Below are 17412 nucleotides of genomic sequence, written 5' to 3' on the forward strand. Positions count from 1 at the left end.
TAATAGCTGGGCACTAGAGCCTATAATCCCAACTACTTGGGAGGCCAAGGCAGGAGGATCACTTAAGCCCCATTCAAGATCTGCCTGGGCAACATAGCAAGACCACATCTTAAAAATAAATAAATAACACAGAGTTTTTTGTTTTTGTTTTTTTTAAAAAATAGAGATAAGGTCTCGCCATGTTGCCCAAGCTGGTCTCAAACTCCTGGGCTCAGGCAATCCTCCTGCCTCGGCCTCCCAAAGTGCTGGGATTGTAAGTGTGAGCCCCCATGCCTGGCTGGTAGTTAACATATTTAAAAAACTCTGTTGAGTCAGTGGGGACAGAGTGGACTGAACAGACCAGACCAATTCTTTTTTATTTTATTTTATTTTTTTGACCAATTCTTACTCTCCTGCCAAGTTTCCTTTTGAACCACACTGCATGTCTGATAATTGCTAGAGGCCAGATCTAGAGTCTATGGCTAAGGGACTATATGGAGGTCAAACACACAATTTTCACTTCACAGATATCATATTTTATATCAGCATTCTCCAGAGTATCTTCCCTAGAATAATAATTCATGGAGTTGTTTGTATTCTACCAAAGATTCCATAGTTAACAACCAATTCAACAAAGTGAAGTGGGTTTCTTAACTACAGGGCTTCTCAGAGCCTTTAATAAATTAATGTATGGGCTGGGCACAGTGGCTCATGCCTGTAATCCCAGCACTTTGGGAGGCCGAGGAAGGCAGATCATGAGGTCAAGAGATTGAGACCATCCTGACCAATATGGTGAAGCCTCGTCTCTATTAAAAATACAAAACTTAGCTGGGCGTGGTGGCATGTGCTTGTAGTCCCAGCTACTTGGGAGGCTGAGGCAGGAGAATGGCTTGAACCCGGGGGGCAGAGGTTGCAGTGAGCTGAGATCGTGCCATTGCACTCCAGCCTGGGTGACAGAGCAAGACTTCATCTCAAAAAAAAAATATATCAATATCTATATCTATCTATCTATATAAATGTACGTCATGACTCTCTAAGTGGAAGTATCCATATAATGGTTCTCAGATTTATTGATTAAGGAATTGATATTGGGGGTTCTGCAGGACATACTTTGGGAAGCTCTGATTTAGCCACACTTATCTCGATAACCCGTGTCTCAATATCCCAGGACCGAGGAGATGGATCCTGGGTCCATGTGCTTGCCCACCTGCCCGAATGAGCTTCTGGCGGTATTACCTGTTGCATTCCTCCACTAAGGCCTCTCTCTCTTCCTTGCTGGGGTTCTTTTGCCGATCGTAGGCCTGGTACAAGATTTGCTGGGACGCGGGCCCCCATTTGAACCGGTTGCGGCGCATCTTCTTGCTGGTGGGCTCAGAGCAGGCATCATCGGACTGCCCAGGCCCCTGGCTCTGTTGACTGAACTCTGGAAAGAGAAACAGCAGCTGATCCTGACTGCTTTTGTCTGTCATATTTCCAGAACTCTGGACTGTCTGGTTGAATTCTGAAAAGAGAAAGGAGTAGATTTGATAGGGTCTGTAGTCTTCACTCAGCAGACAGACAGACAGACAACAGACGAAGACACCATTATTCCCCTCAACTAACTAAGTTTTGCAGTCTGCTGTCACTGCAGGTGGAATTGCAGAGACAGAGGCCTCAGCATGGGCCCTTACTGCCCGCCTCAGTTGCTCCAGCAAAGCCACTCTTTTCCTTTCTTTGAAAGAGCTCAAACATAGCCAGCCATTGTTTTAAGAAAATTATTTTTTTTTTACCCTTTGGCTCACTGGCCCTCAGACATGAAGCAATGCTCTACATCCTGAACTCTTGTATTCTGATGTCAAGTAGGGGAGCTCAATCAAGTCTCATGTCAAGGGGAAAATCGTCCAAAGGTACAATTCACACTTGTACAAAATATTCAGAGGCTGTAGCTAGCACTTGTCACCTCTCCTCCCTCTTCCTATATCCTAGGTGTCTACATTATAAAGTCAGGTTTTTAGAAAAAAATCACTTTCACGATTTTCACTTCTAAAGTGAAAATTTCAGAATTTCACTTTAGAAGTGAAAAATTGTGTGTCTGGCCTCTATACAGGCCAGGGTAAAACTTTTCCTGAGCCACAGACTCTAGATCCGGCCTCTACCAATTGTCAGACATGCAGTGGTCCAAAAGGAAACTTGGCAGGAGAGTAAGCATTGGTCAGATCTGTTCAGTCCATTCTACCCCCATGGACTCAACAGAGTTCTTTCTATATGTTAACTACCACACAGGCACGGGGGCTCACATTTATAATCCCAGCACTTTGGGATCACGCTTTGAAATAAGTGTAACTGGAGCTTTGTATTGGAAAGAAAAGATGTGCTTTAGATTGCAAATAATTTCAAAGACTACAAACACAGGACTGTCTGGGAGTGGTATTTAATTAGCTGGAAACGATGCTCCTGCCTGTCCAATTCCCTGGGTCCAGGCCTACTGTGACCCTCAGGAGATTTTTGTGGAATGAATGAGAGCCAGCAGCTCGGCCCAGTGGTGGTGCCTTAGCCTACATGGTTTAAATGAGATTTGATATTTACATTACTGAAGAAGAAAGCTTTGCTGTCTTTGTCTTCACATCTGCATGAAGCAGGGCTCATCAGGGGTGATTATTTCCATTTTACAGATGAATAAACATAGAGGCTAAGCGCTCTGCTAAGCAAAGACACATAACACATTCATTTCCTAGCTCTAGCTCTGGGTCCCTATGTTCTGGATGTTAATGTCTTTTTTTTTTTTTTTTTTTTTTGAGATGGAGTCTCGCTGTGTCACCAGGCTGGAGTGCAGTGGCAAGATCCTCTGCCTCCTGGATTCAAGTGATTCTCCTCCCACGTACAGGGACTACAGGTGAGTGTCAGCATGCCCAGCTAATTTTTGTATTTTTAGTACAGACAGGGTTTCACCATGTTGGCCAGGATGATCTCTATCTCTTGACCTCGTGATCCACCCTCCTTGGCCTTCCCAAGTGCTGGGATTACAGGTGTGAGTCACTGTCCATGGCTATTTTTTGGTATTTTTAGTAGAGATGGTGTTTCATCATGTTGGCCAGGCTGGATTTGAACTCCTGACCTCAGGTTATCCACCTGCCTTGGCCTCCCAAAGTGCAGGGATTATGGGCGCGAGCCACTGTGCCTGGCCCTGATGTCTTTCTCAGTTCCTGGAATTACTCCCGCAGGTCACAGAGAGTGGAAGGCTACCACATCCCTTTGTGATAAGCTCTGGATGTACCATCATTTACATCCTATCCTCGTTCCTTTGGACAACTGAATCCAAAATCCTCAAGGTTCAAGTCAGACAATTACTTAACATTTGAATCCCCTCTACAATCCCCCACCAAGTGGTTCTCCAGACGTATGCCTCCAGCAGCCGGGGACTTATCACCTATCTGAGGCTCATTTCTATTTAGGTCTACCAGGAGGAATGGTTAGGACCCTAGCCAGCCAGGACTTGGGATCCCAACTGCAGGTGGTGTTGGGCTTTGTTTAACTGGACTGACCTTGTCACTAGGGGGCCTTTGATTTGGGCCCATTCACTTTGGAGGATTCTTAGGCCACCTTAGGGCTCTGTTTTCAGTGGCCCAACAATGCCGTTAGAGACCTGAGAGAGTCCCTGCCAAACTTACTAGCAGGAAGTCACTGCTGGTGGGATCACGCGGGACCCCAGCCAAGTTGCTTAATTCCTTCATCACTTAGACTCCCCAGCTGTGGAATGAAACTGACTGAAAGGTTAGGGGCACTAACTTGTCTTTTAGAATATCTACCCCTAGTCAGGATGATGGCAATGTTGGCCCAAATTCCTGATATTCTTTCTTTTTTTCAGACAAGGTCTTGCCCTGTCACCCAGGCTGGAATGCAGTAGTACGATCATAGCTCACTGCAGCCTTGACCTCCTGGGCTCAAGCCATCTTCTCACCTTAGCCTCCTAAGTAGCTGGGCCTACAGATGCACTAGCCACCACACCTAATCAAAAAATATATTTTTTGTAGAGATGGGGTCTCACTATGTTGCCCAGGCTGGTCTCAGACTCCCGGCTTTAAGCAGTCTTCCCACCACCTCAGCCTCCCAAAGCATTGGGATTACAGGCGTGAGCCACCACGCCCCACCTGATTGTACTTTTCAAAGTGCTTTCGCCCCACTATAGTTTTTGGTCTCACAGCAGTTCTCTAAATGCAGTTACTTGTGGGGAAATTGAAGGGGGAGAAGGAGATGTTCCCTGCTCAGTGAGGCCTGTCACAGTGTCTCCTCTCCTCTCTGTGGGCCTGTATGACACCGGTGGAGTCACCAACGGCAAAGCCAGTGTGGATCGTCCCAAGGGCCATGAGTTTTTTTTCATTTAATGTGAACAGACACAATAACAGTGACATTTATTTAACCATGGCTATGGTGAGGTATTGTGCAAAATCCTCTAAATATATCCCTTCATCTAATTCTTACAACCTCTCCATGTGAGAAGTATGGCCATCTCCATTTTACAGATGAAGAAACTGAGGTTCAGACTGGTTAAGTGACTTGCCCAAAGTCATAAAGACTTGCAGCAGGAGCCTGGACCTGAGCCCAGCCTGCAGGCCTTAAGGCTCCTAACCACCAGCCTGTGTATCACCTCTCACTAAAAAAAAAAAACCCAAACCATGCACCCACACACCCTTCAGATCCGACTTGCGTGGAGGTGACAAAACTGACTCCTGAAGCTTTGTGTCTGGTGGATGTGAGACACTCACAGCTGCTCCATAGTGTGGAGATTGCCTCAGTCTCTCACCTGCCCTTTAAGGAAGCAGCAGCCTGAACAGTGTTCAGAACCCAGTATGTCCCCCAGTCAGCCAGGTGGGCTTGCCTGTGAGTGCTCAGAACTATTCAGGTTCCGCTGACCTCAGGGGCTTTGCTCTAGCCCCTCCCAGTTTTTGAAGAACTAGGCTCCCACATATACTCCCTCTAGCCACCACCGACCATTCTCTACTACCCTTCAGATTAATTGGGGTTGGGGAGGGAAATATTCATTGCCCATGAAAATTATCTTGGAGAAGTTGGCTTCAGTAGCCACTTTGTAGGCTTGGGGGCCAGCCTGGACAAAGAGATTCTGTGTGTGTAGAGGGCCCCATGAATATTACCATTTGTTATTTTCAGTTTTTCAAGGAAATTTGTAATCATCTCTCATTTTCTTTTTTTCCTCAGGAAAAACTGTGGCCCAGGCTGGAATGCAGTGGCGGGATCTAGGCTCACTACAACCTTCGCCTCCTGGATTCAAGCGGTTCTCCTGCCTCAGCCTTCTGAGCAGCTAGGATTACAGGCATGTACCGCCACGCCCAGCTAATTTTTGTATTTTTAGTAGAGATGGGATTTCACTTTGTTGGCCAGGATGGTCTTGATCTCTTGACCTCGTGATCCACCCTCCTCTACCTCCCAAAGTGCTGGGATTACAGGTGTGGGCCGCCGTGCTGGGCCATCATGTATCATTTTGTATTCTCTCCCCTCTCTTCCTCCTTCTCCCCTCTCCAATCACTTGTGTCCCTCTGTTTTTTCTCTTACTTCCTAATTCTTATATCATACTTGTATGTCTCATATTCATCCTTCAAGACATGATTTGAATGTCACCTCTTCTAGGAAGCCTTCCATGATGTCTCCAGGCAATTTAGCAATTCCTCTGCTGTCCCTTGTGTATATCTTTATAATAGCTCTTAGAAAGTGAATGTCATTATTTACTCAAACATCTCCACTTCCTCACCGGGTGGCAGGTAAGTCCCTGGAGAAAATAATTTACGTATTCCACAGCTTGGCGTAGTGTTTGGCACATAATAGGTGCTTGTATAATAGTTACAGAATGAAGGAACGTTTTTTGAGCTTTACATCTCATGTAACTTTAAAACAAAATAACAATAACAACAATCTCTTGGAGAGACTGTTGTATTTGTAAAATGTCCCTTCCTAAGCATCTTGAGAAACTTTCTGGACCTCTGTCTTTTTAGAAGTTTCCAGTCTGCCTTTCCTGCCTCCTTCTCCTTTCTGAAGAAATTCTCATTGAACATAGAGAGGCAGCTCAGACTAGAGATGTAGCATAAAGCTTCAATTAGGCAGGGTGCAAGGGTTGTTGGGTCTTTGGAGACAGTGGCTTCTGAGAATTTTTTGAGGCTTTCCAGGAACTACAGAGAGTTGCTTCATGACAGGAACACAAATTCTTAAAGAGCTAGTCACCAAGGATGGGGGTTGGGGGCAACCCATACTTGGAAAGGTCTCCCGTGGTAAGCAGCAAACAGCCCTCACATTGCTTCTGCTAATCTATTCATGTAATGCTCCCAACAAAACCACAAACACTGCAATATGAAATGAACACTTAAAACCCTTCCTTTCACCGTCCCAGAGACGTTGAGATGATAAATACTGAAACAATCGCTTCAGAGCAATGTGTAACAGAAAACAAGAGTAATTTCAAGTAACAAGAGGGAAAAAGCCCAACCCAGAAAGTGGTGGAAACTGACATCCTGATGAAGACAGAGAAGCCTAGATAAAGCCAGAGGATAGTGTGTGGGGAGAGTCAAAACTGATACAAAATTTTCTTAAGAAAAGGACTGGATCAAAGTAATGAAAGTGTAATGTCAAAGAATACTTTCCTCAAATACAGACAGTATATCATTCCCACTCTTGTGATTCAAATGCAGTTCACACTTCTCTAGACTTACTTCAAAACCAAACGCTTTCAGAATTATTGGGTGGAAGAAATCTTGGCACACACACACAAAAAACTTTGGGATGGGGATGGGAATGTCAAGAATTGATGCGCCAGAGTTCCAAATGCAGACACTTTTCCTGTGCCCTGCCTTAGCCAGAAGTAGCTTCTTCATGAGAAGGGCCACCAGCTGAGGTTCCCACACTATACCAATTTTGGTAAATGTGAGTAAGTACCTTAAATTGCCTCAGGACTCAGTCCCTCTCACTATCCCCTAAGAACAGGGTAAAGTTCTGAATATATCTATCTATATAAATGCCTTCTATTGTTTATACTTTTTCCAGAGAGGAGGAAATTAACAGTAATAGTAATCAATATTACTGACTGCAACAAAATGTCTTCTTTGGAAATTGACTGATGGTCATGTACCCAGGGGAGATGCTCGGCTTTCTCTGGGGGAAGATACTACCCTCTGTCAACTACTTGGTTTCAAAGAGAAGGATGTTGGAAGGAGGGTCCAAAAAGTTTAAAGTACATTGCATACAGTGACGGGCTCCTCAGAGCAACTGGCTGGGTAGCAAGGGACTGTGACCGAAGAACATGACAGAAGGCAGTCCATTGTACAGCAACCACCAATCTACTTGCCAGCTTCCTTATATCTGCCAAGTGCTCACAAGGCCTTGTTGATAAAAGGGAAACTGAGGCAGCCCATGGGGTGAGAGAGCAAAGGTCACTTCAGGTTAAGGCAGAGGCAGAATGAAAACACTTACGTCGGAGAATCTCTCGTTGCTTCCTGACGTACCAAGTGTACAGGGCGGCACGCTTCTGGGTCTTCATAGGGGTGCCCTTGTTGAGATGCTGGGAGAGGTGTGACTGGTTCAGGCCGGTGACATCGACCACCTCCCTCTGGGGGATGTTGTGTTGCTGCATGTAGCCCTTGATCATTTTAGCAGCCCTCCAAGGGTCCTCACTAGACAGACAAGCAGATGGTTAGGGTACTAGTGGGAGACATCAGGGTAGAAATATTCTCTTCCTAGGGGGTGTTACCTATACTCTATGCAAAACTCTGAATTTTCCACCCATCTAAGCCACGACCTTGGCCTAGACATTAGGCCAAAATAGGAGCTAAACAGAAGAGAAGGTGATGAACCCTGTACAGTACACCTCATCCCTTGCTTCCGAGGTTAGCAGGGAAAAGACTTTTCATCTTCAGGAATAAAAAAGCACCATCACCACTCTCTCTTATTAAGCAAGAAGAAAGGCTCTTTCTGGTAGATGTCTTTTAAAGAATAAAAGGAAAAAGTAAAATTTTTAATAACAATTAAAAAAAGGCTGTTTTATTTATTTATTTATTTTGAGGCAGAGTTTTGCTCTTGTCACCCTGTCTGGAGTGCAACAGCATGATCTCAGCTCACTGCAACCTCCGCCTCCTGAGTTCAAGTGACTTCTCCTGCCTCGGCCTCTCGAGTATCTCCCAGGCACCCATCAACACACCTGGCTAATTTTTGTATTTTTAGTAGAGATGGGGTTTCACCATGTTGGCCAGGCTGGTCTCAAACTCCTAAGGTGATCCACCTGTCTTGGCCTCCCAAAGTGCTGGGATTACAGCGTGAGCCACCGCGCCCGGCCATTTTATTTTGCTTTCTTTCATTTTCCCGGAATGTAGGAGACTTAAAAGGCAGTAGGCCCTCCGGAAAGTGGGGATGCCATTAGCTTGGGGCTGGACTCACTGATTCTACAATGAAGTGGGATAGCATCAGTTTCTGAATTTGCCCAATTTTAGCTTCAACCTCTCCTACATTATTTTCCTTCCTATAAAACAGAGGTAACATGTGTATGTTCACCTTCTGAGAAGCAAGGAGGGTGTCTCAGCCAAATAGTAAGTAGTTTTCAGAGTTTTAGAAAAGTTTTCCAAAGTAAGATGTCATACCTCCTTGGGACTAGAGGATCACACACTGAGGTGAGGCAGATAAAGTTAAAAAAAAAAAAAAATCCACAGCCCCACCTCCCAAATAAAATCTAATGGGCTAATGGGGACAAATAATTTCAATTTCCGATATTAACAATTTCAGATGTCTTGTTTTCCTGTATTATTGGGTTTCTCACAAATGTCAAGCACGGGATAAGAACATGGTTATACTTTTCATTTCTCATAAACACAGGTGTGCAAATTGCTGGTTTTAGCACCTTTGACTTTTATTTGTCTAGAATGGTTTCAACTTTGCTAATATCTTTTCTTGCTTATTGAACAGGTACTTTGAAAAGATAATTTAAAAGTAGAAATTAAGAAAAGAGTGTGCTACACAGAAGTACTAAAGAACCAATATGCACACATTTACCATTTATTTAGTGCAGGTACATATTTAACTTACAAAAGCCAGCACCCCATTACTGTATGTTGATGTATGTATTAGCCTGATAGAACATTTTTTTAAAAAAATGAAGAGAAAACTAGTTTCAGGTGAAACAACAACAAAAAACCGGTGTAAAGTAGAGGCTGAAATAGAGACAGCATTGCAATGTAATAACCAATTTTATTTCCAAATAGTGCCTTTAATATTTCAAATAAAATTAATTTTTTAAATGAATAAAAATCCAGTAATTGAACATACTTTGTAAGCATTTAGGTAGCTGTGATTATTTTAACAAGCCTTTGGTATTAAATTCGTGAGAACACAGGCTTTGCTAGAGATGTTTTTGAGAAATGCAAACTTTTTATATTAATTATATATAAGAACGAATTTCTGAAATATTTATAAAGGTACTTTCCAAGTACACAATATAAGGAAGTAGCAACAAGAACAAAAAATGAGAAAATGAGTTACAGTTTAAAACGTGGAGATTCACATTAATTGGAAAACAATGTAATAAACGTTTTAGACATATCCATGTAAACATCACAGATCATTTAAAAGCTTATTTCTGGTGAATATTTCCACAGATATTTTTAGGGTGGAAAAACACTTTCAACTGTTAAGAGCAAGAAGCTTCGAACCTTAGGGGAAAAAATGCATTTTAAAAGTTAATATTTCTTTAGTAAATTCTTCGGCTATTTTTCTTTCGTTTAATACCTGTGTTCATTTTGTGTGCCTAAGAACCTAGAAAAATAGGGTACTGTCCTAAGTGGGAATGGTTCTGTGGAAATAGTGAATTAACTCAACAATCGGGAAGGGGGAAAAAAAAAGCCCAGGAAAACCTTATAAATGATGTTGAAACCTTTAAGCCCGACTTAAAAGAGAGTGGGGAGTAAGATGGCGCAGTTATACCTTTACAGCTCTCAGACCCCAGAATTCACCTGTGTTCACTGGGAAGAGTCGGGAGAGCTGGTTATTTTTTGCTTGAAAACACAGCTCAGGCTCAGGAGTTCCTAACAGGGAGAAAGGCACGGGTTCCGAGGAGCTCCAGCGGCCATTGTGTCCCGAGCGCAGGTGTCAAGCGCCGGCCGCGGCGCCCGAAGGGTCCGTGCAGCTCGCTCCTTCTCAAACAATGACTTTGCTTCCCTGGAGCAGAGAAGGCTGGACCCCTGTTTAGTCCGCGGCGCGTTCGTTAAGGAGCCCCAACTTCGGCTTCTCAGAACGCAGCCCACTTTCCAGACGCCCCCGGTGCGCCCGCCTCGAGGCCGCGAGCAAAGCCAGATCCCGACCGGAGCCCAGGACCGGGAAGCGCGCAGCCCCGACCGTCCTTCCCCGCCTTTCTCTTCCAGGAGGTTTACGAGAACTCCGGGAACTCCAAAACGCGACTTCGCTTTCTCTTTGCTGTTCGTCTTAAGGGAACACGGTGGGCAAAATAAGGGAGTGCGTGTGCTCGGGGCTCGGGAGCCCACTGGGCCTTGACCTGGGAACCGCTAGCGATTTCTTAAAAAATTACTTTAAAGTCCTGCGCTCCCGGGAGCGGGGGAGGAAAGGCTGCACCCGCTCGGGACGGGAGAAAAAAGCCTCCGGGTCGGTCCCGCGTCTCCAACTCGGCGAGGGTCTCCGGCTCCCCAGCCCGCCTCCTTGCCCTGCTGGAGCCCGGAGCTTTGGGGAGGGAAGGGGGGGCTAGGGTGTGAGGACCCTGGGCCCGGCCTGAGGATGTCGGTGACCCCGGGGCTCCGTGGACGGCTCAGGCTCTCAAAGAGCCCGGGTCAGGCGCCGCGGCGGCAGTAAAGCGGGGCTGCACGGGTCGCCCGGCTGGGTGCAAGCTGGGAGCGGCCAGCAGCCCCGCGCCCGGGTTTTGATTTCCTTCCCGCTCTAAGCCGCGTTTACAACTTCACCAATGAATAACCCGCCTCTCTTTTCAACTTAATCACGACTCTTTGTGTATCTTTCTGTTGATGATTTATAGAAATAAATTAATAACACCCCAACTCCACGTGCTGCAGTTTATGTTACGTCTCAGCTGCGTCCAGCCCTGCGCGGGGCCCGGTGCGGAGGTGCGCCCTAGGTACTTCCAGCGCCGCCCGAGAAAGCGGGCGCCGGCGGCAGGGCGGGAGGGCCTAGGCCCTGTGGCCCCCAGTGGCTGGCGGTGGGAGCCTGTATCGTCCGCCAGGCCCGGAGCGAGCTCCCGGCCGCCTTGGCGCCCCAGCCGCTCCTAGGGGCCACTCGCTCGACCCCTCTTAGCCTCCGCGACTCACACCTTCCCGCGTCGCGGAGCTCTCTGGCAGGAGTTCTCTCCCGGTCGGGGAGAAATCGCCTCCGGGCGGGAGAGCGGCAAGGGAGAAACCTCAAACCTATAAATTATAGCAAAGTATGTTTTGGGGGAAAAAAATCTACAAGCTCCCCTGATTGTTTTGGCTAGAGGGCAAAACGCCAGACCCTTGGATCGCAAATTCAAATGCAAGGTCAGATCCCACCCCGAACTGCAGCTGCAGACGTGCGGCCGAGGCTCAGGCTCGAAATCGCGGCGCTTCAGTGTCCGAGGCCACACGACGGGCTCTGTCCTAAAGCGGAGTGGCCCGGGAGCGACGTGCGTTCTCAGGGAACCGCTCGGCTCCTTAGATAATTAGTAACCAGCTGTCAAAGCCTAGGGCGGTCGGGGAGGACCCACAAACGATCCCGGCCCCAGGGATAGATCACCAGCCGGCCTGACCTCCCGGGGAGAGGCTGGGGGTGGGCAGCGAGGTCCGGAAACGCCCTCCTTTCTCAGACGGAGACCAAATCCTCTGCGAACTGAGGTCTGAGACGCGTTCGCCCCCGCACCACCCCGCTTGCTTTCTTCTGCCCCGCGCGGGTCCACCCCGACCCTACAGGCAACATTCCCTTTGCAAATCTAAACCCGCGTTGGGGATCCCGGGCAATTCTGGGCCTTGCATGGGCGCTGCTAACAAGTGTGCACACCAGAAACTCGCCTCCCAGATCCCGGCCCTGGATGCCGCCTGTCTCTCGGCAAAGAACTGCAAGTCACCATGCAGGTCAATGCGTCCGAGGCCGACTTGCGGCTTTCTAGACCCCGGGCAGCGCGCAGGGAAGTGCGCGGCCTGGGGCTGGTAGCGGCGCGAGCCTCCGCTCCCGGGAAGTCACAGCGTTTTCACTGCACCCACTCGCACCTTCAGCCACGCGGGCAAACCTCCCGCAGCTCCAGTTCTCCCCGGGCGAGCCCCAGCCCCGCGGGGAAAGCCCTTGGGTCCCCGACTCTGGCCTGGGCCTGGGGAGAAGAAGCCGGGTGGGCCGCAGGGTGGTCCGGCTCAGGGGTTGGGAAGGGTCCAGCTGTTGGGAGAGAAGCAGAGCGCCCCCCGGGGGACTTCTCTGGTGGGAAACAGGCTTGGCCAGTGTGGTCCGGCGCAGTGTCACTCAGGCCCGGGGCCGGGGCTCCAGGGAGTTCGGGAGGGTCCTCGGCACCTAGCTCTGCGCCTACCTGAGCATCCGGTCCACCTCCGCCCGCTGCTCCGCCGCCTCCTCGGTGTTAAGCGCCTGCAGCTCCTTGAGGATGGGAGGGGTGTCATAGTCGTCGCCGTCCTCGGAGCCCTCGTCGCCGGACAAGCGGCCCTTGGCGTGGCCGTTGGTGAGCGTATGGAAGACCGGCTTGGTGTCGGGCTCGGCCCCGCTGCCAGGGGACAGGGGCAGCGTCTCCAGCTTCACCCCGAAGTTCGGGGATGGCAGCAACTCCTCCAAGGCCTGGACCAGCACCTCCTTGGTGACCCCGGAGCTCAGTAGGGCGCTCAGGAGTTCTTGCTGGAGCGACGTGAGCTTGGACACCATTTTCCAAGGACGGAAAAAGAAGGGGGTGAGGGGGTGGGTGGGTGCAAGAGAGGAGGGTGGAGGGGAGTTTCACAAGCAAACCCCAAATCCTGGAACCCCTCCACCCTTCAGCCTACAGACACCTGTTACTCCCCGGGGTCCCGGAGTCTCCTCCGAGAGGAGTCAGAAAACTTCTAACTTGCCATGATCGCCACCATTAGGCCATATAAGATATGCAAATTAGTGGGAAGGGCCCAGCTTTCGGCTGGATGCAAATGATGGTGGGGAGGGGGAAACCTGGAGAGAGGGAGAGCCGGAGGGGCAGACTTGGAGAGCCAGAGACCCGGGCCGGGAGCTGGGCTTTACCAGGGTCCATTGTACTCACGCTGGGGGGCTGGAGACCTTCTTTTACTGGTTCTGCTTATCAGCCAAACTACAGCTAACCTTTGGACTTGTTAAGCCAGTGCCTTGCAGTCTAGGCGCGGGGCTTTTCCACCGGTTCTCAGTTCTGCTTTAGCCCAGAGTGAAGACACTACGCTTCTGGGTTCAGGTGAGAGACGGAGGAAGCTGGGGTGCTCGTGGAAGAAGACGCGGAGAAAGAGAAGAGTAGAGACCCTGGATGCATCCCAGCCGACGAAGATGGTGGGTCAGGACAGCCCGCAGGGCGGAAGAGAAACTGACCACTTGAGAAGGGGCGCCGAGGCCAGAGGGGAGGTGAGGTGGCCTTCGGCGGGGTGAGCGCGCCCTGGAGGGACTGCATTCATTTCCGCCTTAGTTCCTGGCTCTGCAGGCCCCAGACCCTCCCTGGCCTGGTCTGGCGGTTTGGGTTTGCAGAACTGCCCGCCAGAGAGCGTAGGCGAGGGTGAAGGAGGCCGGTAGGACCCTTGGAAGGAGACCCCGACTAATTGATGGACAGAGGGAGTAGCCAAAGTGGGTCTCCCCCAGCGGCCGTGCTGCACCGGGGCCCAGCCTGGCCACACAGCTGGGGAGCTGGACGCCTGGGCCTCGCTCTCCGGTTTAAACCCGGATGTCAAGGCGCCTCCGCCTTGGGAGAGGATGGTGAGGCAGGATGGTGAGGCACTAGAATGATGAGGCAGTGAAAGCAAAGCTTGACCTGCAGCTGGGTGGACACTTGCAGCTGAGTGTCCCTCGGGCCCACTCATTTCTGGTTTATTTGCAGTTCCTGAACATCTGCGGTTCCCTGGGCTGGGGAACGCTCTGCAGACGCTGTCACTACAGCAGTGGCAGGAATCTCGCACTCCTAGTAGAGAAAGTGTCGACAGAGCTGCCGAGGGAAAGAAGTTTTTTTCCAGTTTGGCCTGGGCCGGGAAGGAAGCCATAGGCCTTGCAGCTCTATTGGAGCTTCACCTGCTTCCCTCCTGGGCACCCGCAAGAGAGGAGGGCGGCAAGAGGCGCGCCCAAACCTGCAGACTAGGACTGGACCTGTAGAAAAATAGGGGAAGGGGCTTCTTTGCTTCCAGCACACACAGACCTAAAGCTTCTGGGGCAGAGCATAAGGCTTCCCCTCTGGAAGCCTCAGCTTCCTCATCTACAAAAAGAAGATACCACTGATACCTTTTTTTTGGGGGGGGGGGTTGTGTATACTGAGTGAAACCACTTTTTTTTTGGGGGGGGGTTGTGTATACTGAGTGAAACCACTTGTGCAACCTCTTGGCTTAATAACGTGGTTCAACACTTCCTGGTCTGGGACGATACGAAGCCAGTTTCCAGTAATAAAATTGAGTTTCTCTGGAAACTTAGGGTTTTCAGAATCGGAGACACAGTGCTGGGGTTGGAGGGATTGGGGGACTAGGGTTTCAGAATCAGCAGAAACATTGCAAAGGAGTTTCTAAGCACATTTTCCTCCCTCTCCCACCCTTGAAAGATAACCAGGAGGAAGTAAGGTTAGATAGGGATAAAGAGGAATTTCAGCAGGAGGAGGGAGAGTCTAGCAGCTTTCATCGGCTTATGGACAGGATCAAATCTCCTAGGTGTGCAAGGGCTGATGGTGTAATTTATCAAGTCAGGCTGTTAAGGAACTAGGATGCCTCTTAAATATAGGCTCTGCTACAGGTGCCTGGGCCACTTGCTTTGGAAGCCAGAAGAAGCGGGGTGGTTGTGTGCATGGAGTCTAGGGAAGGTTTATACTGATCTCACCCCCTCTTTCCCTGAGACAAGCAAACCCCCAATTCAGGAACCCCTCCATCCTTCAGCCCCCAGATACCCATTACTACCTAGGCTCCCAGATGGAGTCATAACTTCATGAAAATGTTGGCTTTTCATTTCACCTTCTTTCCTTCTAGTTTGTTGTGATAGGTGACAGATCTTTGCCTCATAATTCTGCCCAATGGAAGAACATCCTCTGCCTACCCAGCTTGCCTCAGGAAGGATAATGAAGTGTTCAGAGTAAATGTCCCTGGAGAACAATCTCTTTTTCTGTCTCTCACTTGCTCTCAGGATAGAGCAAGTGTAATGAAGATCAGTTACTGTGTTAAGCTGGGAAAACCCACTTAAAAAACCGCAATCACTTCTGTTGTAACAACAAAACTTTGATTGGCAGTTCCAGCTGCTGTGTGCCCCATCTGACTCCCAAGCCTCAGTCTCTCTCAAAATTCAGGTGTCAGCAAACCCATTCTTCCCCAAACCCCAGCTAACTATGTGAACGTGCAGGAAATTTCACTCGGTGGATAGGACAAACTTCCTTTGAGTGTCCAGGTACATTTTCCAGGTAATCTGGCTATTTATATTCAGGAATTTCCTGTAATCCTCCTTCCTAGACCTATCTTGTAGTATGCCACTTGGTGCAATGTAAGTGCTCATCAAGTAATTGTTCTGAACTATAGATCTTCAAACAGATTCACCAATCCCTTCATATGGGAATTTAAAAAGAGATGTGTAAAGTAGAACAGCAGATAGACTTTCAGAATGCAGGCCATAAATGCTAAGTGAGCTATCTTAAAAAACTCTTCAGTTAAACTTCCCCCAAATAGAAGAAGATGGAGTAGGACTGAAATAACAACTGTTTATGCTTCACATAGAATAAAGTGGTCATGGACTGATATAGTCACTCAATTTTAAAGATGGAAAAATAATCTCTAAGAGAGTGTCAGGCTGCTTGTAGCCACCTTAGCAAATTAATAGAGGAATTGAGACTGCGGCTCAGAACTTTTGAGCAGGGCTTTAGGATGAAAGAGGAAGGTCTCCAGCTGTCATTGCTTTGGGAGATGAGAAGTTGAAGGGGGGATTCTTTGAGGAGGAGGTGGAGGATACCCAGCAGAGAGCAGAGGGCAGGGTTTGGAGTAGTCAAACGGAGCTAAACTTGAACCCAAGATCTGATTTACCTGCTATGCGACTTTGGGCATGTCACATAATCTTTCTGATCCTTAGTTTCCTCTTGTGTAAAATGATAATAACACTCTCCTGTGCTTGTGTGAAGATTAGACGAGTTAGCAACTACAAGTTCCTAGAATAGGGTGGGCTCTCATGTATTTAGAAAGAAGAGGCACATCTGGAAAACACACTGAGAACTAAGGCAACTGATGTCTTTAAGCTCTTACAGTCCCAGCATGTTTTTAAGAGCTACTGAATTTGAAGAGACCATATTAGTTTCATCTACTCAAACTAGATAAATTTGCCGTTCAAATCCCAAGGGTTTTTTTAATGGGAGGTGCAATCCCTGGTATAAAATAAGTTGAAGTCCAGTGAACTCATCACTCTCTGAGCACTGTGCTCATCATTCCACAGATTGGCAAATGTGGCTCCTGTGAACTCATTTCCCCTGGAACTTAGCAGCACAAGAGATATTTCTTTTCTGATTTGTGCATGCAGTCTTTCCCCTACTTTTGACGGTGGCACTTCTTGGTTTACAGAAGAGAGATTGTGGTCATTTCCACCCCCTGCCACTCCACTCTCCCAGGCTTTCTCATTGGTTCACAGAGTATCTAGAAGGCCTCAAAATGAAATCTTCTCTAGAGAAAAACATAAATACCACCCTAACCTGGTCTGCAGGAGGTCAGGGGCCTTCTTGTTAGAGAGTGGTGTTGCAACCTGGAGAACATTCTAGACTTCAGGCTCTGGAAAGAGCCTGAGGTGGTTCTTCTGGCTACAATACCCCTTTCTGGGTGATTCACCTCCTCTAATGTTTTGGTGAACACCTTCTCTGGGTCTCTGATTCTACCTTTGAAAAATGGCCAGTTGGTTTGGATGACCGTTCAAGTTCTCCAACTTTTTTATAATTTGAAATTCCTGAAAGGTCTTACATTATTAGGGTGACTACTTGCAGGCCTTTGGGCAGATGGGCCAAGAGCTCAGTCCAGACCTCTATGTAGTAGTGGACATGAAGACTTTACTAGCCATGAAAAAAATATACCACAGAGAGCAAACCCCATGAGGGGCAAACATCTTCTCATGTCTTACTCCTCAGTGCCTGGAGAGGTGTGGAGGCATGGTAGATGCTCAAGAAAATACTTGCTGAGTAAATGAACATGTGATTGCCTCTGGACAATACTGTTAAAAATAAATACTTGCCAGGTATGTTGGCTCACAGCTGTCATCCCAGTGCTTTGGGAGGCTGAGGTGGGAGGATAGCTTGAGCCC

The 17412-nt window shown here is 48.3% G+C and overlaps 1 protein-coding gene across 4 annotated transcripts in view; it reads right to left on the bottom strand.

Annotated features, from left to right (window-relative positions):
- The window catches only part of HNF1B (HNF1 homeobox B), a 60508-nt gene extending 47456 nt beyond the window's left edge, over positions 1-13052 (bottom strand). For 2 of the 4 annotated variants that reach the window (XM_017539895.2, XM_017539893.2), the window contains exons 1-3: positions 12494-13052; positions 7432-7631; positions 1216-1402 (exon numbers count right to left, since the gene is read on the bottom strand). In XM_017539895.2, coding sequence (XP_017395384.1) covers positions 1216-1402; positions 7432-7631; positions 12494-12837 — 731 coding nt within the window. In that variant the 5' untranslated portion in view covers positions 12838-13052. Of the gene's footprint in view, positions 1-1215; positions 1481-7431; positions 7632-12493 lie in introns of all 4 variants that reach the window. The other 2 variants (XM_017539894.2, XM_017539892.2) reach the window with 1 other exon arrangement.
- Positions 13053-17412: the final 4360 nt, after the last annotated feature.

Source organism: Cebus imitator, unplaced genomic scaffold (assembly GCF_001604975.1).
Source record: "Cebus imitator isolate Cc_AM_T3 unplaced genomic scaffold, Cebus_imitator-1.0 Scaffold121, whole genome shotgun sequence".
NCBI lineage: Eukaryota > Metazoa > Chordata > Mammalia > Primates > Cebidae > Cebus > Cebus imitator.